The sequence below is a fragment of the Convolutriloba macropyga genome, chromosome 7 (genome assembly GCF_964194025.1).
Source record: "Convolutriloba macropyga chromosome 7, txConMacr16.3, whole genome shotgun sequence".
Taxonomy (NCBI): domain Eukaryota; kingdom Metazoa; phylum Xenacoelomorpha; order Acoela; family Convolutidae; genus Convolutriloba; species Convolutriloba macropyga.
The window spans coordinates 69,674,612-69,698,979 of NC_134474.1; the positions used below are offsets into that span (position 1 = coordinate 69,674,612).

At 35.8% G+C, this 24,368-nt stretch overlaps 2 protein-coding genes across 2 annotated transcripts in view; one reads left to right on the forward strand and one right to left on the reverse strand.

Annotated features, from left to right (window-relative positions):
- The window catches only part of LOC142343283 (apoptosis inhibitor 5-like), a 283,681-nt gene that overhangs the window by 49,218 nt on the left and 210,095 nt on the right, over positions 1-24,368 (forward strand). The window lies entirely within an intron of this gene.
- Positions 7,896-20,484, reverse strand: LOC142342490 (uncharacterized). The gene is made up of 2 exons (XM_075393835.1): positions 19,519-20,484; positions 7,896-8,651 (listed from the first exon to the last, which is right to left on the reverse strand). The coding sequence occupies exons 1-2, from the start codon at positions 19,941-19,943 to the stop codon at positions 7,931-7,933; spliced, it is 1,146 nt and encodes a 381-aa protein (XP_075249950.1). The 5' UTR covers positions 19,944-20,484; the 3' UTR covers positions 7,896-7,930.

The window sequence follows — 24,368 nt, forward strand, 5'->3', positions numbered from 1 at the left end:
AAATTGATTTTTTGACCAATTTCGGAATTGGCCCGGTGCCCATTTTCCTACTCCACTCCTACTACTCCTTGGAATTTGGGTAAGTGTTATGGGGATGATGGCCGAATCAGAAATTGGGCTAAAAAGTGTTGTGAAACTACGACAAAAGAAAGACACTTCTCATTTTCAAGACTTTCAAAAGTTTAATGATTAAAATGCAAAAATTCGACCAGAAATTTAACAAACACCAAACACGAAAAAAAATTCGCCCAAATTTATGTGGCAGTGCAGGTCAATTGTTAAACATAACAGGCATAACTTTGACAAACAGCTATAACAAAAATGTCTTTCCTCTATTTAAATCGAAGCAGTCGGCAGCAGTTGTGAAGCTAGGAAATGACTTCCTCGTGATGTATCTGTCCACGTAGGGCGAATTCTAAGATTATGTTGGGCATTCTCTCGAGCAAGCTTCTCATCGTGTTTTGGTCTTTCAGATTGTGCTAATGATGTTTTCATGGGTTATTTGGCGTGTTTTGCGTTTATTTTCAAATCAGTGAAGTCGTTTCCTAAAGATGAACGCATTCAGATCTTGCTAGAATATTTTGAGATGATTCAAAACTTGCAAGATACTTGCTGCAATCTTGCAAGATATCAACGCAAGAAAACAAGTAAAATAAATTTAAAAACACTCTAGAAAACTTTTTTGAGACACAATATCGCTAATAAAAACAAGTTACCAAATTGATAATCAAGAGAAATTTTTTTAATCCAGATTCAAAATCTTGCGAGAATCTGGCAACAATCTTGAGAATTTTTAATTTCTGGCAAACTTTTTTTGATTATTTTGGGCACCTAATTGAAAATCAGCTGAACTGCTTTTCAAGAGCATATCGAAATGCAGAACTCATTCTAATTGACTTTTCCTAAATGCCGTTCAAACATGAAGATTATGAAAAATTGGGTATATTTGAGGAATTTGTTAATATCTCTAAAGTACTGTTTCAAAAGTGTTCAGCATAGTCGCATTTTTATGATACTGAGCTGTTCTTTTTTACCCGGCTGGCTGCTTCCTTCATTCGTTGTAATAGAAAAGTTATTTACGGCCAAACTTGATAAAAAAATCTTCCAGATTGTGATATTAAATATTTTATTCGAATTTTTGTTCTGCAGAAAGCATTTTCTGAGAGTCCCTTAATTTTAAATTATCATTAGGTAGCAAGTACTACAAAAAACAATTGTCAGTAATTAATTGAGAGGTCAAATCAAATAGTTGCTGCGAAATACTCAATCATACGTTTTGTGTTGCGATAACATCATTTTTCTCTGATGAAATAGATACCTGCCGAAAATCCTAAATGGTGGAAAGTCTCAACGTTCTAATCCCTTTGAAACTCTTCCTGTAACCAAATAGGACTTCTTTTGAGTTTTAGACAAGTTTGAGGTGAGAATTAAGTCTCAAAATTTTACGAAAATTGAAAAAATTCCAAAACTTTTTGATTTTTAGAAGTTGTAAAAAAGTTAGGGTAAAATGGATCACGGATAGTTTTTGATACTTTTTCATGATTGTTTCAATAATTTTTTCTGTTCATAACAAAACTGAGTGAAGTGGCAGGTAGTACAAAGATCGAACAAAAGCATCCAGTGTGTTCCAGATTGTGATTTTAAATATTTTATTCGACTTTTTGTTCTGTAGAAAGCATTTTCTGAGAGTCCCTTTATCTTAAATTGTTATTAGATAGCAAGTACTACAAACAAATTGTCAGTAGTTAGTTGAGCGAGAAAAATCAAAAAGTTGCGGCAAATTTGTCAATCATACGTTTTTTGTTGCGATAACATTATTTTTCTCTGATGAAATAGATACCTGGCAAAACTCCTAATTGGTCAAATGCCCCCCAACGTTCTAATCCCTTTTAAACTCATTCTGCAGCAGAATTGGGCCTCCGTTGAACCCTACACAAGTTTGAAGTGAGAACTAAGGCTCAAAAAGTTGGGAAAATTGAATAAAATTGAAAACTTTTTGATTTTTAGAAGTTGTAAAAAAGTTAGGGTAAAGTGGATCAAGGATAGTTTTTGAAGAACTGTTTGCACGATATCACTGTTTTATCTCAAACATTTTGGCTTTCCAGGAAAACAAATTGCCTTGCAAAAATATTTGCTAACCACCAATTTCCTTCAAGTGTCGAATTTTTGCACCGAAACTCAGTTTCAATTGATAAATTGCCTATTTTTAGAAAAAATTTATTTGCAAAAAACATAAAAAAAATCCCCAGTGGGCCATTTGGCCCACTGGGGATTTTTTTTGACCCCTCATCCCAAACCTCTTTTGCGTGCGTCATTTTGCGCTAATAAAAAATTCCAGGCGTATTACGGAAAGACAGCCGTATTTCGTTCTGACGTGGAGAGCCGTGAAAAAAAATATTGTTCCTATTAAAAAAAAACAATGTTTTTTGCGTTGTTTTGGAAGTTTTGGCTGCAATTGGACTAGTCTGTTATTTGTGAGTTTCAAGTGTTTTGTTACATTAGCGTTTCATGCATTTGGCGATTTGTAAAGTCACTCTTTTCACAAAAGTTTTCGAAAAATTTTTCAATGAGATCGTTTTTTGAAGAACTGTTTGCACGATATCACTGTTTTATCTCAAACATTTTGGCTTTCCAGGAAAAAAAATGGCCTTGAGAGAAGATGTGCTAACCGCCAGTTTCCTCCAAATGTCAAATTTTTGCACCGAAACTCAGTTTCACTTGATAAATTGCCTACTTTTAGAAAAAAAATTATTTGCAAAAAACATAAAAAAAATCCCCAGTGGGCCATTTGGCCCACTGGGGATTTTTTTTGACCCCTCATCCCAAACCTCTTTTGCGTGCGTCATTTTGCGCTAATAAAAAATTCCAGGCTTTTTGCGGAAAAACATTGCTTTAGGGAGAAAAATACCTGGAGAAACGAATTTCAAGGATTCTATTTATTCTGTCATCCTGTGGTGTATAAATAGGCGTCCAATGAGTTAATAATTGTATTTTTGAACTTCTTCAATGTGGGAGATTATATTAAAACAATAAATTTGCACTTTCTTTCTCTAAACTTTTGCTCTAGGAAGCAAAAATACCTGGAGAAACGAAATATTTTCAAGTTTTCTATCTATTCTGTCATCCTGAGGGTATTTTTGACCAATTTTAAGATCGACATTATTGCAGTATATAAATTTTTGAAGTTTTTTTGTATTGAAAATTGGGCGAAGATAATAAAACAGGCATTTTTTGGCCGCTTTGAACATGAAACGCCTCTTTGAACGCTTAGGTCCAAAAAAGGCAAGATAGAACTAGTGATTGTTTTTTTTGAAAAGGTAACAAATATTGTTTTACATTGCTTCATATATAGCTCATTTTAAAGCTCATAAAATAGGACTTGCAGCCATTTTTTTTACTTTTATGAATAAAAGCCTCAAGGGTACCTAAATTGGCATCAAACATAAAAGAAAAATCGAGTCGTTTATGACTTGGTAAATATTGGCTAAGTCTACCCATTTTTTTTAATAGTACAATAGCTCTATATAAAGTTTCGAAAAGATCTTGTTTACAAAATTGCGCGATGATAATATAACATGCGTTTTTTGACCGCTTTGACCATGAAACGACCCTTTGAACGCTTAGGCCCAAAATAGACAAGATTCGATGTTTGTTTGTTTTACTCAGAACGTAACAAATATTAGCTCAATTTGCGTTCTTTATAGCTCATTTTAATGCATTTTAGATCGGCTTTGCAGTCGTATGTTTTATTTTTTGTAAACGATTGCTTCAAGGGTACCTAAAGTGGCTTCAAAGATAAAAGAAAAATCGAAGCTATTATGACTTGGTAAATAGTGGCTGAGTCCGCCCACTTTTAGGACTGGTACAATGACCCTATATAAAGTTTTGAAAAGCTCTTGTGTAGACAATTGCGCAAGGAAAAAGAAACGGGCACTTTTTGACCGTTTAGGTGCGTTTATGTCTCCTAGAAGCACTGGTCAGCGAGTTGAAATTTCGATTTGTATATGATGTAAAATTTCTCAACGAATAATCACTCAAGTGAATTGATATATAGTCCACTTTGAAGACAAGAATCCCTTTGTTGCAGCCATCAGCTAATTGGGTTCGTAAGAGGGCTGTAAGTATCACTTTTTTTCAAAACTGTCATTTTTCGTGCTGATTTCTAAAAATTTTTGTAAAAAGTAAAGATATTGGATGTTAATTGAATAACTAACCAAATGAAACACATATCGTTGCAAAGCTCCTACATTGTAGTTGACGTGGACATATTTGTTTGTGTCCAATTTTTGCGTAGAAGATCTCAAGTACAGGATTGATTAGAGAAAAGCAAATTGAAATATTTTTGATTTATAGATTTGCAGTAAATGCGAATACTTATATAAAAGCAGAACCATTGGTTCATGTTTTTTTTTCAATGCCATTTGCAGACAAATCTGCTAAGATTATAAAAATTGCGCTTTTGGACCATTTAGGTACGTTTAGAGTACCTAGAGTATTTTTATATAAGCGGATTGGAATTGGAATAATTTTCCATACCCAAATTCAGAAAAATTTCGCTGATGCAATCAAAAGCTCCAAATATCATCAAAAACGTTTTTTACAGATTTTTTTTACTTTAGCCTCATCCCGGTAAAAATAAATACCTGATCGCTGCAAAAAAACGAGGCGTAGAACGAATTAAGTCAGTGTCAGTGATCATTCAAAAATGAAAAATTCTCGGACTTCCTTGCAGAAAAATTGTTTCAATTTGCCCCCTTCTAGAACTTGTAGGTCTGTTTTTTTAAGGAGAGCATCACTGCACTACAGCAGCAATCAAAGGCAGCTTTTTTTAAAAGTTAAATAACTATTGCTTTGAAATGGCCTCAAGTTTTCTGATGAACGGTCTGATTTCGAAATTGACATCAACACAACTTCTTAAAAAAAAACTGTCACTGGCATTTTTTTATGGCCGCATTTGTCTCCGGCATGTGCCTAAAATCTCGACTTTCAAATGAGTTGTTTTAGTGGCAAATTCTCATGGGTTCAGGAGAATTGCTGAAGTGGCCAGACTAAGGGAAACTTCCGCCTCCCAAATTAAGAACGCTTTTTTTTCAACCCTTTTTTCTCAAAATCAATAAGATCATTTGATTCAAAACTTTGCATATGAGTTTGTTGTACTAAAGGGAAGGCACATGCAAAATTTCAGGTTTCTATGATGATTTTTGCCAAATCACTTATTTTTGGATCCTTGGGTTTTGCAGGTGAGGTCTACTAGTACAAACCTGAATCAAAAGCTGAAAAAACGGTCGTTTCTAAAAAGACTACGCACTATCTTGCACATACCAAATATGCTTTAAAGTACTCCGACAGGACACATATCAAAAAATTTTTGCAAAAGAACGTGTATTTGCGGAGAAAATGCATTTTCTGGATTTCGCAGTTTTTGTGGTGTTTGGCCGCTTTTGGTACCCTACTCCGCTCGGTTCATAAATCCTCGAATATTCAATTTAAAACCATCAATCAATTTGCCACGGATTGTGCGTGAGCCGTACTTTATTCAGAATGCAATTTTTTTGGAAAAATTGTGAGAAAAAGTCTAAAAAAATACCAAAATTTGCAAAAATAAAAAAAATTTGAAAAATTTTCGATCAACTTAAAAATGGTCCTATGAACTGTTTTTTCGGGGCTTTTTTCGATTTTTGAGCTACAAATACTTTGACCTATCACGTTATGGCATGTGTTTTGGACCCGGAACGCGTTTTCATTGTTCGCGGGGGTATGCTAAATCCGTGGATTTGGTGGTCCAAATTCAGAAATGCCGTAGTAGTAGTAGTAGTAGTAGTAGTAGTAGTAGTAGTAGTAGTAGTAGTAGTAGTAGTAGTAGTAGTAGTAGTAGTAGTAGTAGTAGTAGTAGTAGTAGTAGTAGTAGTAGTAGTAGTAGTAGTAGTAGTAGTAGTAGTAGTAGTAGTAGTAGTAGTAGTAGTAGTAGTAGTAGTAGTAGTAGTAGTAGTAGTAGTAGTAGTAGTAGTAGTAGTAGTAGTAGTAGTAGTAGTAGTAGTAGTAGTAGTAGTAGTAGTAGTAGTAGTAGTAGTAGTAGTAGTAGTAGTAGTAGTAGTAGTAGTAGTAGTAGTAGTAGTAGTAGTAGTAGTAGTAGTAGTAGTAGTAGTAGTAGTAGTAGTAGTAGTAGTAGTAGTAGTAGTAGTAGTAGTAGTAGTAGTAGTAGTAGTAGTAGTAGTAGTAGTAGTAGTAGTAGTAGTAGTAGTAGTAGTAGTAGTAGTAGTAGTAGTAGTAGTAGTAGTAGTAGTAGTAGTAGTAGTAGTAGTAGTAGTAGTAGTAGTAGTAGTAGTAGTAGTAGTAGTAGTAGTAGTAGTAGTAGTAGTAGTAGTAGTAGTAGTAGTAGTAGTAGTAGTAGTAGTAGTAGTAGTAGTAGTAGTAGTAGTAGTAGTAGTAGTAGTAGTAGTAGTAGTAGTAGTAGTAGTAGTAGTAGTAGTAGTAGTAGTAGTAGTAGTAGTAGTAGTAGTAGTAGTAGTAGTAGTAGTAGTAGTAGTAGTAGTAGTAGTAGTAGTAGTAGTAGTAGTAGTAGTAGTAGTAGTAGTAGTAGTAGTAGTAGTAGTAGTAGTAGTAGTAGTAGTAGTAGTAGTAGTAGTAGTAGTAGTAGTAGTAGTAGTAGTAGTAGTAGTAGTAGTAGTAGTAGTAGTAGTAGTAGTAGTAGTAGTAGTAGTAGTAGTAGTAGTAGTAGTAGTAGTAGTAGTAGTAGTAGTAGTAGTAGTAGTAGTAGTAGTAGTAGTAGTAGTAGTAGTAGTAGTAGTAGTAGTAGTAGTAGTAGTAGTAGTAGTAGTAGTAGTAGTAGTAGTAGTAGTAGTAGTAGTAGTAGTAGTAGTAGTAGTAGTAGTAGTAGTAGTAGTAGTAGTAGTAGTAGTAGTAGTAGTAGTAGTAGTAGTAGTAGTAGTAGTAGTAGTAGTAGTAGTAGTAGTAGTAGTAGTAGTAGTAAAAATGATGTTGAGTAATAAAAAAGGATCTGAGAACAGCAAGCTCGCGTTTTTGTTTGACAATTAGAGGCAATAATTTTATCGAAACTAAACAAAGCTTTTCATGATTCATGAGTTAACTTGTTTAGTTAATAAACAAATTTGTGAAACCAAGCAACTACAATTGCCTTACAATTGATAGATGTCCCATGGCAACAAATTTGAAAACTAATTGCGCCAGCACTTAAAACCCTAAAAGGAAATTTTAAATTATCTGACAATGGGAATTTTACTTACAAATAAAACCATGAAACAAGCAGGAAAGAACCAAGAAAATAAGTTTAAGTAATATTATGAATTACACATGAGTTACGACAACGATTTAAAAAGTAGGTCCTGAAACAAAATCGAAGCACTGCCTAACTGTTGACTTGATTATACACAATATTACCGCAAAAACAGACTTTTATAGTCAAAGCATATTAACTCACATGCTCGAAAATAAACAAGGTTTTAAAGTTTTCGCAACTGATCATCTAGTGTTGACGCGACTAACGATACACGTTATTCTCTGTAAAAAGTAAAGTTTATATTCAAAACGCCCATGAGAAGCAAAGTGTTGAACAAATATACAACGAGTGGTGATTTTTTTGAGATTTGACAAATCTTTTGACATTATTTCAAGAACGAGTTCATATTTGACGAACGATTTGATATTTGACAAATCTTGCATTTTTTAAAAGTTTTGATTCTGATTGAACTCTCTTGAAATAAAATACATATTTTCGACTGACTCACGTTAGGTTCTTCTACGTGAGCAGTGCATATGTTTTGTTGACTATAGAAATTGCTTTCGAAAATTGTTTGCGCTGAAGCTCATGAAACGTGTCATCCTAATTTCGAATCATCGACCGTAAAGTTCTCAAAAACCCTTGAAATTGGTTCTGCTATTGTTCAATAAAGTTCAATTCCAAAATAAAAAGTCAATTATTTAGAATATGGATAAAAAATGTCCACATTACATCAAAACGAATACTTCTCATAGCCTCAATGTAAATCTTGCCTTCAAAATCGATTTTCATATTTTTCTCCAATAGTTTTTCTTCTATTAGTATTTGAGATGCAAACAAAATAATCGGATCTTCGACTAATCCCTTTTCGATCTCTTTCGCGTTATCCTTCCTGAACGCTTGATAGAAACTCGTAGATCGCATAAATTCCACCAATTCGTGCAAACTCATCTCCTTCGCAACGAGATACTCCCGATATTCTCGATGCTTGAAATAATTTTCAAACGGAATACTCCAAAATTTGGATGTGATATGGGTGAGGTTGAACTGAATATAATTTTCAAATTGCTCCAAAACTGAATATTGCTCCATTTTCGTTTGCTTGAATATTTTTTCATACCTTTCGAATTTCTGATCATACGGTTGTTCACGTTTGTTTTCGGTTATAATTTCAATTGAACTGTTTTTTGTCGCTTCATGGCGTTTTTCGTCCATTAATGATTGGTTCATAATATCAGGTATGATGTAGCCAATCACGGCTACTGTTGTATCTCTGTGAATAGAGTTGACCAAATTGGTGAGAAATTTGTGAGTGTCTAGCCAGTGAATCGCCGTTGCTATGGAAACCAAAGAAATATCGGATGACTGGATGTTGAAGTGTTTGATTGTTTCGTCAATGTCGTAGGCTGATAGTCTGAAAAACAAAGTACAATTTACAAGTGGTGAGAGTGAGAGGTCCATGATTGTTTCAAAAACGCAAAGCAAATAAACCTCCGGCTCTTAAATCTAAGTTCTTCATGTTGGTTACCAAAATTCGTTTTATTTCAAGTCAATTATGTCAATTCTTGCAGATATTCTTCTGCTATGTTGAGTATAAACCGATACCTTGTAAATGTGAGTGAAATTTAATGTAGTTTTTTTAAGTTTCCCTATACGGTAAAACTATATGTGGTCTTCTGTGGTTGATGAAATCAAACGACAAAGAAACAGATAGCTGGTATTTCTTTCCCCGGACCAAATGCCGAGTCAATTTCAGAACTAGGCAGGTCTTATTACAAGACTCATTTCATTGTTGATTCATAGCTATTATTATGTCACGTTTTACACTCGCCAGTCTAAATCCAAGTCTTTGCCAGGACTTGGCATTCAAAACACATGTCAAAATAAAGTCAAAAGTTGACCATAAAAACTTCGTAAAGTTTGTTAAATCAAAAATTATTGAGGTGACTTTGACTTTTGACTCGACTTTCAAGCGCTATACAAGTCTTCGGCAAGAGTTGTCAGACTTTTAGGACTTGTAATTTGACGTACCCAGTACTGAAAAGCGAAATGAAAATTATATCTAACTTTCCCAGGCCTGACAAGACTTGGAGTTCGGTCCGGGTCTATGTAAAGACATAAAAAAGTGACTAATCATTAAATTTTACATAAAAATTTTTAACGTGCTTTTTCGAATCAGTTTATAAAAAAGATGTGAAGAACAAAACTGTTGCTCTTCGCAATGAGAAAAAAAACATTTAGATTCTTTTATTCATAAACCTAAAGCAAATAGATCCAACAAAATTATGGGGTAGTCTAGATTTCTCAATAGAATCATTATCGTTGATATGAACTTTCAATTCCCATCAAAATAATGCAATGGCGCAATGTTTAAACTAATATTGAGCAAAACAAAACAAAAAAAATGTACATAGGGACGAAAATTTGCTTCAAGTATCCCCTTTGACCTTGAATGTTTATCTGGCAAACTCATGCAAAAATCTGTCCACATATTGCCATAAGACTCATCGTCTTGCAAATTGTATTCCCTTATCTTGAAGTTATGTGCCAGAAAACTAATTATCATACAAAAATTTTGCAGGAGAACGGATCATCTCGCAAAAATCGAACTTATTTGCACTTCTAGAAGTTCTTTAAAAAAGGACACAATTTTGCGTGTAAAATTGTATAGAATTTTAAGGAAATGAAAACATTTGCAAAACACGTCCCAGATTCACAAGAAATCGGAAAAGATTACAAAGCCAGAGAGCATATATCATAATATAAAAAAACGCAATTCCATAACAGAAAGGTTGAAATTTAAACAATTTTTTGAAAATATGGTCGTATTTCACAATAGAACGGTACCAGTGAGGGTAGCAAATGGCAGAATGTTGGGTCAGTATTAGAAAAGAAGTATAAAAAAATTTTTTCCAATTATTCTAAAACAATAAGAAGAAAGAAGACAACAACCGACAAAAGTATAGCTTGAACTGAACGAAAAGAATCTTGACAGATAGCTAGATAACGATTTTTTAATGTTGCAAAACTTTGTAGGATAATATCACCTTCATTACTGGAGTAGTTTTGGGCAGAATTGAAGAGGTTTAAAAAAACATCATTCAAAACTGCCTCTCAAGGCTCATTGTGTCGAGATTAGTCTTTTCTCTTTTCTGAAAACCATCTATTTTGGTCAAATCAATTTCTGACACCATAGAGACGAACTGCTACGTTTTTTAATTACGAAAGTTTTCTAAGCCTTGAAGATTTCAAATAAAAACTTAGTTCGTTTGCCGCCGTTTTTTTCAATGTTTCAATTTTTGAACCTTTTCAAATTTTTTGTTTTCAAGCAAGCAAAAATTTGTTCGAAATCTAAATTTCTAACTGGATGGAATACGAAATCCAGCTATGAAAATTCCACCGATTTCAAAATGGTGCTCAACCGGGAATGCTCAAGTCTAAATATTGTTTTTTCGTTCAGCCTCATTTTTCCGCTATGACATCAATTAAAAAAAATCAGTTTGAGGTAACAATTTATTGAAACCTTTTTCTGTGAACGTCATCCTTGGTTTCTTTTTTTGTACTAAAGGTCTGTAAACGATGTTCAAAGTGAAACTTCACAGCTGATTGCATTATTTATATTTGCCATCCGTCAGTAAAATGTCAATGTCGAAAATGGCGCATAGAGATCTACAATATAAAAAGTATAGATTGGTGCTATTTTTTCCAGCGTTTTTACGGAAATGTTAGAATTTGTATGCAAGGCTAGTTTCTTTCATTCAGTTAAATTTCTACGCAGTGTAGTGAAAAAAGAAAACCTCAATTTAGTAGCCTTCAAGATCTAGTGTTGATTTATATAAAAACTTATCTGAAATTTGAAAAACGTACCACTTTAACGTTTACTGTTTCGAAGGAAAAATTGGAAAGGAAAAACAATTCTCGCATGGATGTGACAGATTGCGTTGAAAATTCATAAACCAAACCTAGAATTCGTTAGTAAATTTAGTCAAGTCATTTAGAGTTTTGATTGTCAGGAGTATCTCAACAGTTTCGAGCCTCAAATTTATCTATTTTATAACTAATTGACCAAACAAAACTTGTTCATTTTACTCAAAATTTTCTTTAATCAACTCTTTTTATCTATCTCGCTGTTTTTTGAAGAAAAAACTTGTAACAATTATTGTTTTTTGATTAGTTTTGAGATTGGTTCTTAGATTGGTTTTGAGATTCGTTTTGAGATTGATTTTTGAGATTGAAAATTCAGAAAATTGGTTGTCACTTGTTTCTCAAAGTGCTCTTCGAATAGATCTTTTCGAGTCTAGGGGCCCACTGTAACTGAAGAAACTATCTGGATCCATGATTGTGAATATCCTTGGAAGGACCGTTTTCTTTTTCAATTGACAAACATTCCAAAAGTACGCTTTATCAGCACTCCGAGGAGTGAAAGACACAAACACATACTTAAAAGTTACTGAGAAAGAATGTGCCTCGATACTACTAACAAACAACTTTGAAGGCTAGCCTTTAACGCTCTCTTAAAAAATGGACCCAAGAAGGGGCAGAGTGCAGAAACTGTCAGAAAAACTTTAAAGAAATGAGAAAGCTTAATATATGCTGCAATTGCGGTTTTACAGCTCTTTAGAAACAAAATTGGGTTTAGTAAGTCAAGCTAGTTTTACGTATGCAACAGATTATAAAAGCAATCAGCCCATTATGCACATGAAACCTCGAACTGGAATTTTTTTAAGAAAAATTTCAGAAAATTTTTGAACATTAGGTTTACTTTTCACAATAACCGATACAATTAAAAGAAGTCCACACCTCGTTTCGGAAAATAAAAATCAATGAATAAAAGAGCGGTGACAAAACATGGGTAAATATCAGTTGCAAAAATCTTTGCAGTCGGGGTTCGAGTTTGTGTTTTCGTGCGTGTTTTTATGTGTTTTAGTATATGGGTGTTTGCTCTTGTGTGGGTGAATGCAAAAGTTTACCTTCGTGTTTGTGTTGTAGTTGACATGTATTTGTGTGTTTGTGTGTGCGAGAGACGAATAATCATTCGTAGAGAGTTTGTTCTTCTAAATGATAGACAAAAACGCAAAGAATATCAGAAATCACAAATTATTTAAAGAATAATCGATTGTTTCTGACAAATTGCTTATTTAAGTCTTTCCTAAATCATATTTCTGTTTTCTAGATGGTCCTGGTAAGACCTCTGCGAAACTCGAATGTGTTCATTATTCTCATGAAACTTAAAAAAATTCCAAATTTCCGAAAAACTTTAAAATGTTTTATTTCGAAGTTTAAAGCCAAAATCACAATTACCGATACAATTGCCTCAAAAAGTTCAAAGCGAGGTATTTAGAAAAACCAAAAGAGACCTAATGAAACGGTGAAGAACCTTGAGTAAAGAGCAGTTGCCAAAAAGTTGTTCAAAAAATGATCAAGTTTTAAAAGTAAACGTTTTTTTGTTGATGGGGTTTGTATTTGTGCGCTATGTGTATGTGTGTGAGAGAGTTTGTGTGTGTGTGTGTGTGTGTGTGTGTGTGTGTGTGTGTGTGTGTGTGTGTGTCTGTGTCTGTGTCTGTGTATGTGTGTTAAATGGGTCTGTTGTGAGTGCTTGTGTTTGTAAATTTTTTCTGTGTTCATTGTATTACACTTTTTCCTTCTAAAATATATTCGATTTTCTTGTTTTTGACTGCCGAATAAAGACGACATACTTTTTGGTTCAAACAGTACACGTAATTTTCTCGATTGAATGTAATGTGCTTTCAGATACTCCCAACGGTTTCTCTGACAGAAGTTAATGTTTGATTTTGGAATTTTATATGTATGTTTGAACATACCGTGCGACGCACAGACATGCACGAGCTATCTTGTTAGTTCTATTATAACAGTCGCACATGTTCCCAAATTCTCATTTACTTTTCTTTTTGTTCAAATGTTCCTGAGCATCACTTTTATAGCATCAGTTTTATAGCATCATTTTTATAGACAAAATTATTCAGAAGATTTTTAGATAAAAAAACGGTCAAAAATGATCCTGTCGTCAGAATACAAATGAAAAAAAAAATTCTTTGTTTAAAATTGGTCAAACTTAGAATAATTTCCCAATTCCTAGTTGAACAAAATTCATAACGTTTTAAGCCGAAAATTAACGTTTCTTACTTCAAAAAACAGATAAAAGAGTCCCAGTCAACACCAAACACCTACCTTGCAAGAATCTAGCATGATTCTTTATGGCCTCGCTCTGCTCTGGTTGGTTGTTACAAACAACTTTATCAGTTTGCGGAGCAATTTCTCATAATTGTATTGGTGTATTTTAACTAACCAATTTAAACATAAATAGTATATAGCTCTATCGTTATATGATTTACTTAGTCACATAAGCACAAAAAACACTGTTATTTTTGGATCATTACAACGCAACAAAAATCACTTCAGAAACTTTGAACTGTTCCTAAAATTTTTTGCAATTTTCACCTCTCAATTTTATTTTTATTTTTATACAAAAATCGGTCATTATTTCGCATTGATGCTTGAAATTATCAAGCGTTGTAAATTTTTCCATTTCCCAAGACAACACATGCCATGTGTTCAATAAATTCATTTTCCATTTTGCTCAGAAAAATTTCTAATGCTGTATTGAATATAGAAGTTTTTGCAAAAAAAACTGATGGTGAAACAACACTTTGTCTAATCTTGTTCGTGCATGCTCCAATTATTTGCCAATTGCAAGGTTTGTGCGTGTCAAATCGATTTGTTGCAAGCTATTGCAGTTTTGTGCAAGAAAATCTTGAAGGATTATGTACTGTCTTCCAAGTTTTCCTTAAAAATCTTGAAATAATTTGAAAGATAACCAAGGGAAGTTAACGGGGGATTCGAAAACAATCATCCACAGAAAATGAGAACCTCTAAAGTTATCTTAAACGAAAACTATTGTAGCGCAAACAGAAGAGATGCACAAACCTCATACTTTTATGAAACATTTTTTTTTCAGTATTCCAATGTTGGGGATGAGAATTATTGGTCAAATTTTAATGCTGTGGTTTCTGTTTGTTTAACTAACAGGTAGTGTCTAGCCTTTTTGCCGCCAGTGTTACTTTGAATAACTTTTGTTAACGTTGTTAAGTGAACTTCTTATGTGTCGTATGTTATGTACACAAGCTATAGTTGGCATAAAAAGCCGTTTCTTGAATCTTATTCGATTCGTAATTGTTGAATAAAGATTTCCCGTCTTCCGTTTTGTTACATTCGAGTTTATTGTCGGATACAAGGCTCGAATATTTGGTCCACGAATCCACGAATATTTGTTGCTCGAATATTCAACTCAAAGGCCCCACAGCTAAGGAAACAAAAGTGCTGGCTTTATGTGATCCTGCCTGCAGTCACTCGTGGATTGCGGCAAGTGCTGCGGCAAGACTCATTCTGAAAGGTTCACCTCTTAAACTGACTGTTTGCGGAATAAATGCAAAACAAGTTATTGATACACTTATTACAGACGTGACAGTTAAACCATTAGGTGATAACACCTGTAAAAGTTTCGACGTAAGTCCATACATAAGAGACACGCTAAATCTTGGTTCTGATATTATCAATGTACCTCAACTACAGGAAACATATCCGTATTTAAGTGTGCTAGATTCCGTTCAGTACAGTTACTCAAATGTCGAAATGATTCTAGGCCAAGACGTTTGCCATGCAATCCGACCTATCGAATATTTTGAAAGCGATTCAAAATGTGCACCCGTTGCCGTCCGTCTTCCAATTGGTTGGGTTCTAAGTGGACCTCTGCCTGCCACTTCTAGTTTCATATCCTCCTGTTTTAAAATTGTTACTGAACCGGAAACAGATCTAGCCGAACAACTGAAGTCCTGGTATGACATGGAGTCATACGGAGCTGTAAAAGAGGTTGACCCCAGGTCTTCTTCAGACCGTAGAGCAGTTGAAATACTAGAAAAGACAACTTTTAATGACGGAAAACGGTATCAAGTTGGTATGCTGTGGTCAAAAGACGACCTTCATTTACCGAATAACTACTACTCAGCACTCGTTCAACTGAAGTCCCTTGAAAAAAGACTTTTCAGGGACCAAGACCTCCGAGTGAAGTACGAAAAGAGCATTAAGGACGACGTAGACAAAGGCTATGTGGTTCAAGTGCTTAACTCTAAAGATCCCAGTGAACGGTCTAGACGCGAATGGTACTTGCCTCATCACCCCGTCGTCAATCCCAATAAGCCAAACAAGATGAGAAGGGTGTTAAATGGTGCGGCAAAATTTCATGGAACATCATTAAATAAATCATTGTTGACAGGTCCTGATTTACTTCAGCGTTTGATTCATACTCTTATCCGCTTCCGCCAGTATCAGTACGCAGTCTCTGCTGATATAGAAGGCATGTTCCTCCAGGTTGGAGTGCTTCCTCAGGATCAACCGTGCCTTAGATTTTTGTGGCGGGAGGATCCATCAACTGATGTGATGGTATATCAGTACACCAGGCATATCTTTGGTGCGAAAGACTCGCCCACATGCGCGAATTATGCCCTCCAACGAACAGCCAGGGACAATAGCCGTCAGTACCCAGATGCATCGCAAGCTGTGTTGGAAAAGTTTTATATGGACGACTACCTCGACTCCTTAGACGAACCAGAGAAAGCACTGAAGAGAGCCAAGGAACTCGTAGAACTACTTATGTTGGGAGGATTTAAATTAACAAAGTTTGTAAGCAGCGTTCCACACCTGCTCGAGGAACTCGACAACAGCTTCAAAACCAATGACCAAGAAGAGCCAAAAGTTATTGGAAGTTCTGAGGAAGAAGCCTCATCACACGTATTGGGTCTGAAATGGGACCACAAAAAAGACACACTAGTTCTTAGCCGTGGAACGAAGTACGTGGACAACAAAAACGTAACTCAACGCCTAGTACTTAGTTTAGTTTCAAAAGTCTTTGACCCAATTGGGTTAGTAGCCCCCTTCACAGTTACCGCCCGACTGTTGCTGAAAGATATATGGAGGTTGAGTGGTCAAGACTGGGACAAGGTGCTGCCCCATGACATGATTGATAGGTTCAGAGCATGGAGTTCAGATTTACCCAAATTAGGAAAACTAACAGTCGCTAGGAGTTTTTTCTCTGGTGAGTTCAACTCAACCGAGCTTCATGTTTTCGGGGATAGTTCCCAGGAAGTTTTCAGCGCTGTTGCCTTCCTGAGATCAAAAGTAAGGTCAGGACCCACTACGCATACCGAAATTGCCTTTATTTTAGGAAAAGCAAGAGTTGCACCATTGAAATGTTTGACCGTACCCAAACTCGAACTTCAAGCAGCCCTCCTAGCAACGCGCCTAAAGGTAGACATATATACAGCTTTAACAATACCTCTTAGTAAAACGTTCATGTGGACAGATAGCACGACTGTGGTTCAGTGGCTGAGATCCTTCGATAAACAGCCCATCTTTGTTGCCAATAGGGTTTCGGAAATATTGGAGTCCACAACAGTCGACCAATGGTTTCATGTACCATCGACAGACCATCCCGCGGACGCTGGTACAAGGGGAATGTCAGCCGATGGCCTGTGTGCCAGTAGCTGGTTGAAAGGTCCAATTTTCCTATTTACGTCAGATTTTCCTTTCCAGCCAAAAAACGAGATATTAGGCAACCTGAAAAAACCGTTAACCAGTCCCTTGGGCGATCCGGTTCAAAAACAAGAAAGCAGTCTTGCGAGCAACGTTTCCTACGAAGAAAAACTGTTCGATTACACAAAATTTAGCTCCTACTTTAAACTAGTTAGGATAACCGCTTATCTCCTCCGCATTCTCCCGAAGAACGCCCATTTCCGGTCATCAGATGCTTCAATTCTTAGGCCCGATGAACTCCAGGTTGCTGAAGCAAAACTTCAGTTCCTCGTTCAATCTGAATCATTCCCGTTCGAGAAAAAACAACTTCTGGATGAAAAGCACCTTATCAGAAAAAGCTCAATCTCACCGTATACCCCTTTCATTGGTCCCAATGCTCTGATCAGATCTAGAGGCCGCATCAAACTATTAGTTGAAGCCGACTATGACATTAAACACCCCATCATACTTGATAGCCGTCACCCCGCTGTAAGGCTCTTTCTGAAAAAAGAGCATTTAGTTAACCACCACGAGGGCATTGACTTTTTGCGAGCTTGCATACAACGACGCTACGCAGTCCTGAAATTGCGTTCCGCATTACGATCTATCAAATTTAACTGCGTATTATGCCGTAAGCGTAGCAAAAAGTCCGTTCAGCCAATGATGGCCGACTTACCGGCCGAACGTCTTTCTTATGGTTCTCCTCCCTTCTTCAATACGGGAATGCATTATTTCGGCCCATTTTATGTATCAGTGAAACGCTCAAGTGAAAAGCGTTGGGGTTTCCTTTTCACGTGCCTCACAACACGCGCCTTGCATATTGAGGTTGTGCCATCGATGGACATGAATTCCTGCGTTATGGGAATTGAAAGGTTCATTGCTCGGAGAGGAAAACCCCGCGTCCTTTTGTCGGATAATGGAACCAACTTTATTGCTACCGAGAAGGAACTATCATTGTGTATACAGAGTTGGATTCAAAAATTCATTGCGAGTCAAATGTCTGAAAGGGGAATCTTGTGGCACTTCAATCCACCATCTGCCCCACATCATGGTGGCTCGTGGGAACGAATGGTGAGGAGTGTTAAACGCACTTTCTATGCAGTTCTTGGCAACCGACGTCTTACTGACGAAGTCTTACAAACGACATTCTGTTTAGTTGAATCAACTGTAAATAACAAGCCACTTACCCCTGTAAGCTCTGACCCTACGGAACTTGATGCCTTAACACCTAATCACTTCCTTCTCGGAAACAGGTCAAGCACTGTGCCTTCGCTTTTGTCAGAAGAGGACTTCGACCACCGCAAGAGATACGTGCGAGCTCAGTGCTACGCGGACTCAATTTGGAAAAGGTGGCTAGCTGAATATGTCCCAAACCTGAATCGTCGCAGTAAATGGTCCACACCGGCAAACACAGAACTTAAATCTGGGGATCTTGTATGGGTGGCCGACGAATTGAGCCCCCGTGGACACTTCCCCATGGGTCGCATTGAAAACCTCCGTTATGGCAGCGATGGCATTGCCCGTTCGGCTGAGATAAGGACAAATGCTGGTAAGTATATCCGACCGGTTGTAAAACTAATACCTGTTTTAGAAACAACACTTTCGGGGCCGGAGGATGTTGCGAATGCAAAGTAAGCGTATATATATAAACTAAGCAGCGTATGTTTGTAAGCGCGTAAGCGTATATATTTGAATTGAATAGCAAGCAATCAAGGCGGCATAGCGCAGACGGTAACGCACTGGACTCCGAATCGAAGGGTCGCTGGTTCGAGCCCCCGACTACGACCAAATTGGCAAAGCAAAATCAGTATTCTAATACATGTACCTTGAGCAACGGACTGTTAGAGAGCGGTTTTGGGCCGAACCAGCCCGATTTAGACTAAGATGACTTAGATATAAAAATATTAGAGTATCAAAACACTTTGAATGGTTCAATATTAAGGCCAATGCAAGGCCAAATTACGTCATACATGAACTGAATCGGCCGATATTGTCTAGCAAAAGGTTAACAGGTAGTGTCTAGCCTTTTTGCCGCCAGTGTTACTTTGAATAACTTTTGTTAACGTTGTTAAGTGAACTTCTTATGTGTCGTATGTTATGTACACAAGCTATAGTTGGCATAAAAAGCCGTTTCTTGAATCTTATTCGATTCGTAATTGTTGAATAAAGATTTCCCGTCTTCCGTTTTGTTACATTCGAGTTTATTGTCGGATACAAGGCTCGAATATTAATTATTTTTCCATACCGGATTTGAAGTTTAAGTAAAGCTTCAGCGCATATTTTTCAATCCCTTGAAGCACTGACGCGATTCGTGCGTATTTTTTATCGCACTTCAGGGTTTTTCAGCGCATTAATTAAGAAACAATTTTTCAAAAAGTAAAAATCAATTTCATTAAGACGTTCCGGCGTGAATGGCCCAGCGGAGTAAGAGATGGCCATGATATTTAAGAGCGTGGACCGAGACTGTGATGACTACGCAAGATTATAATGAACGACTAGAGCGGAATGCTCTGCTACTAGCATCGATCATTCAGCGGTTGTCAGCGCATTTTAACTTTTGCGTATTTCAACGCAATTGGTTTAAATATTTGCTAACATTTTTTGTTCAATTTTTTTTTAAGAATTGAGCACATTTCAGTGCATTTATTACATAATTTTCAATAAATTCCTGAACAAGTAAGGTTCTTTTTCCTTACTTTGCATAGCTGACATTTTCTGCAACAGCATGAATTTGGGCCTCCTTTAACTGTTGCTCACTTATATCAGTCCCATAAACTTTTCCGAAATGCGGCGCCAACTTTGTCGTCAAAAAACCAGTACCACAAGCCAAATCCAGCGCACATTTTCCAGAATTGCTTGAATCGGCTTTTTGTTTTGTTTTCTCGATGATAAAATTGACAAGGCTCTGTGGGTATTCTGGGCGAAAACTGTGATACAGTTTGGGTTGGTTTTCGAAGCCAAAGTAATCAACAACATCGGTCGATTTATGAAGTAAAGCAGACATTTGATAAGTTCGTGTTGAAAATCTCTGAGCTGCAAATGAAACGAAGTGAAGACAATGAAACGAATAAATGTTGCGATTGAAATATTTCAAGGTTGAACAAATTGAAAAAGAGGTCATTTAAATGGAGGCCGTAATCAAAGAAACAACAAATTATGGATGACAAAAATTAGATTTGGGAATTTGGAGTAAAAAAGGCGAAAGCAGATATATCTCTACTAAAGCGTAACTAATTCAGGTATTTAGAAGCTGTAAATTTTCAAAGGGTTTGTGTTTTATACAAACTGTGATAAGAAACAAAGATTGCGGACATTTAAAATGTTGATTAGCGAAAATAAAACTATCAGCTATTCAGTTAAAGTTGTATAGAGCTGAAGTTATAATCAGCTAGTTATAATAAACTGATTCAATATACAACATTATATTTACGCGCATATATTCAATAAACACCATCAGCGCCATGTTTTATGTGCTCATGTAAAACAAAAGGTTGTAATTAATCGTAAATTAAATCAAAATAAAAACACATTTGAAAGCTAAAACGTTGTGCATTTTATGATCCATTTCGTAAAAAATACACGTTTGTATATAATCAACAAAACAGTCGCATTTGACTTACAAATTGTGACGTAATTATCGCAAAGACCACTTCTTAGTCACTGTTAAAGTGTCTAATGACAAAACAACACGAATGCGTTAAACAAACTTGATTTTCGGCCTAATTTGAGTGCATAGTTTTCAAACCATAACTGAAAGTTGAGACTGAAGCAAATGTTCTTGAAAAATTTGCTTCGAAAATGCTTCAGTAGCAGTTTAGATTTCAGATTTTCCGGATTTTGCTTTGCCATCAGGCAATCCTCGCTGGATGTCTGCTTGTGTAGTTAATTTTTTTTTGGGGGGGGGGGGGGGGGGTGTGGAGCGGTTCGCGAGTTGATTTTTTTTTTATTTCGCACAAGGATCCTAAGTGATTTCCTACTGATCATACTTGATTTCATAGAACGAGCCTAGCATGAAACCAAAGAAATCAAAAATGGTTTTTTCATAACTTTCAAGAAATCATGTATTATCCTATCATGATAACAACCATACATCTTTATTCATGCTTTCATTTGTATTTTCTTTTCAATAAGGAATCACTTCGTTGATTCCCCAGCATAACTTTGTGATCATCCAGAAGACCCGGATTACAAGAATTATTGCAAAGTTCGGTTCATAATGAAACAATAAATCTATCTATATATCTAAGTTTTTTTGAAGTTACGTGGAGCCACTTTATATCTGTAAACAATCGTTTGTAACCAAATTTCATTCTATAAATGCACTGCACATATGATTTATTAAATCTAAATTCGCTTGGCTTACATTTTATACGGGAAGTTTTGGCACCAGTCAATGTTTTGCGTGTCATATATGACCTTGTACGATTGTTCAGAAACTTTTACTACATACACCAATAATGAAAGTTATACAGTTTCTTGGTTGTAAACTTTTTGTATGATTCCTGTGTGGCTTTGAAGAACTAACTTCTGATCTTTTTTATGAAAACTAAGAAATCATACAAATTATAAATGACCCAATACGATTACCAGGAATCATATTGCAACTAGCATGAAAATAAAGAAAATTGTACGATTGGTGAACAGGTCGAAAGATTGTTTGTGTGTGTATTTGTGTGTGTTTAAGTGCGTACGTGTGTGTTGTGTGTATTTGTGGGAGCATTGTGTGTATGTGTATCTACAGGCGTGTGTTATTGATGAGTGTGACAGGGACAAGTTGAGGTACAAGATCAAAAGTAGCTCCGATTAGTCTTTCCAAAGCTATAATAGACCGTGTGCTTAATATTTTTTCATCTATATGATTATCGCTTGAGTTTATCTCGAAACAATACCTGACCCAAGCGACCTCTGAACAGACTCAATCAAGACTCTTGTCCAGATCTTTATGCAACCATAGCTCATAGCTAAGAAAAACAAATTTTAAAATTTCTACAGATAAAGAATGCAAAGAACATGGTTGAATAGTTATGTTAAGAATAGTTGAGGAAAAGGAATGTGTTAATAAAACCATTAAACCTCTTATCAGACCCACATCACGGTGCACTCGAAATCTCACCTGATCAGATTTTTGTGCATTCGGAGTTGCACTGATGATATTCAACACTTTAGCGCAACAGCACTCAAAACTACATCTAATCAGATTTTTGTGCGTGTCGGACTACCTCTTATCAGCCTCAATACAAATAAGGTTGCATAACTTTGTACGCTTTACAATCAACCTGATCCGAACTTCGCGCACTGCAAGAAAACTGTTTTCAGCAGCGGTTGCGCTCAAACTCTATTCTGATTAGGCTCAAGTGCGCTAGAGGTCGTGTCTGATCAGAGCCAGCGCGCTCATAACCACCTGATCAAAGACCAGCGTTAAACCTTAACGTAAATTTTGGTAATATATAAGACATTCATTTCACAAATCTTGGCGTCTGCAGCAAATACAGTCAAGAAAAACAAAATTTAAAACTTTCTACAGATAAAAAATCCAAAGAACATGGTTAAATAGTTATGTTAAGAATAGTTGAGGAAAAGGAATGGGTTAATAAAATCATTAAAAAATTCTACAAGCAGAATTTCCCCATATGCAGTTATAAACGGTGTGATCAGAAATTGCGTTGCTCCTGGACCTCAACCTGGGGGAGGGCGTAGTATGGAAAATTGATCGTCTGGAAAACTTGTCACTTTTTTGGCCTCGGAAATGATCACAAGTTTTTGCTCGAATGTGATTTTTTCACGTAAGTTCTTGTGTAAAATCACACTATTTTAAGTGTGAGCCCACTTAATTTTTCGGGGTTTTTCACGATTTTTTGGCAATTTTTACGCAAAAAATCGTTTTCAACTTCATGTAAATAAACACAATTTTTTGTGTGTAAAACCCCCATAAAATCACGTGGGCTCACATGAAAAATCGTGTGATTTTTCATGGGAAATTACGTGAAAACTCGTGAAGGCCAACCCGAGAGATTTGTGTGATTTCGCACAAAAAATCACGTAAATTGCAATTTTCTTGTGTGTCACTTTTTAACTGAAAAATCGTGTGTTGGCACATGATTTTTTATGTGATCTCACGCGAGAAAAACTTACAGTGCAGAGTTAAAAAAAGTGGAACATGAACTGCAGCTAAGTATGCACATTTTGATTATCAAAAGAACGATAAGCAGCCATCGCAAAACGCAATCTAGTTTTTGTCTAATTGGGCGTACAGGCATGGTATACAAGTACTGTTTACATGAAGCAGTCGTTTTACATAGATATGGCTGCCGTTTTGTTAGGCTTGTTGTTGACTTGTTGTATAACCCAATAAAGTCACATTTATAAGTTGCTTACCTTTTGCAATGAAAACCCAGTGAACTGAAACTTGGTACATCTTGATAAGAAACACACTAAATCTTGGCAAATCTGGCCAAGATCTTGCCATGGTACTTACCAAGAAAACATCAAGATGTGTACGAACTTGCAAGTTTTTTGCATGGCTGTCTAGAAACAAGATCTTTGCAAGATTTACAAGAAAAATTAACCATGACATGGCAGGATATATCAAGTATCAAATTAAGAATTCAATAGCACCAAAAACAATATGTAGCAGGAAATTATAAGATTATTCAAGAATTATCAAGAAATAGCAAGAACTATCATGAATGTCGGAAATTACTGCACCCTTTTGTTTGTTTACCAACAAATGAGCCGCTTTTTTCCAGTATAATAAATTTTTTAAGTGGATGCTAGCTTGGTATGTACATAGTACACGCCTTAAACAGGACCGCCACTAAGTTCCCAAAAAATCTTAAAAATTGTAACATGACATGAGACAAAAAAACAAGCGTTGAAAAAACAAGACAGCAGATTTATCTGGATTGTCTGGCCATGGCCAATTTTTCTCTGGATTCCCGGTTCATGTTTCCATCACCTCACTTTGGGTTGCTACGGAAAAAAAATCTATGTGTCACGAATTTTTAAGATCTTATCAAGTTACGCCAAAAAAATTTCTTGACATGTCCGGATAAGATCTTGTCAGCATCTTATCAAGGTGTTCCAAGAAATGTTTTTCAATCAAGATCTTGGCAAGATGATTCAAGTTTTGCAAGAGTTAACAAGATCTTGCATTGCATGGCAAGGTGTAGCAAGTTTTGTTTCACTGGGAATGCTCCTTTTACCCGGAACATTTTTTCAGAACTACTCTACATTTTTGTGGAGAGTAAAATAACATTGAGTAACCTGTAAAACTACCATATGTTACTATTTACGACAAATTAGACATAAAAAATCTTATTTAATTCTCAGTAACTTAAAAGAACTTCATGATAATATTAGCTTTCTAGTTACTGTTGTCCTCATCGTTTATGCTCAGTAACATCTTATAAATGATAATGTTGTGTTTGATAAAATTGAATGAGGCGATACTTTACTTGTACCAAAAATCAAATCTGAATATGTATTGTTGCTATCTGTCTTTTACTTTTTTCGTCCGGAATAAGTATTCCTCTGATAGGATGTAATT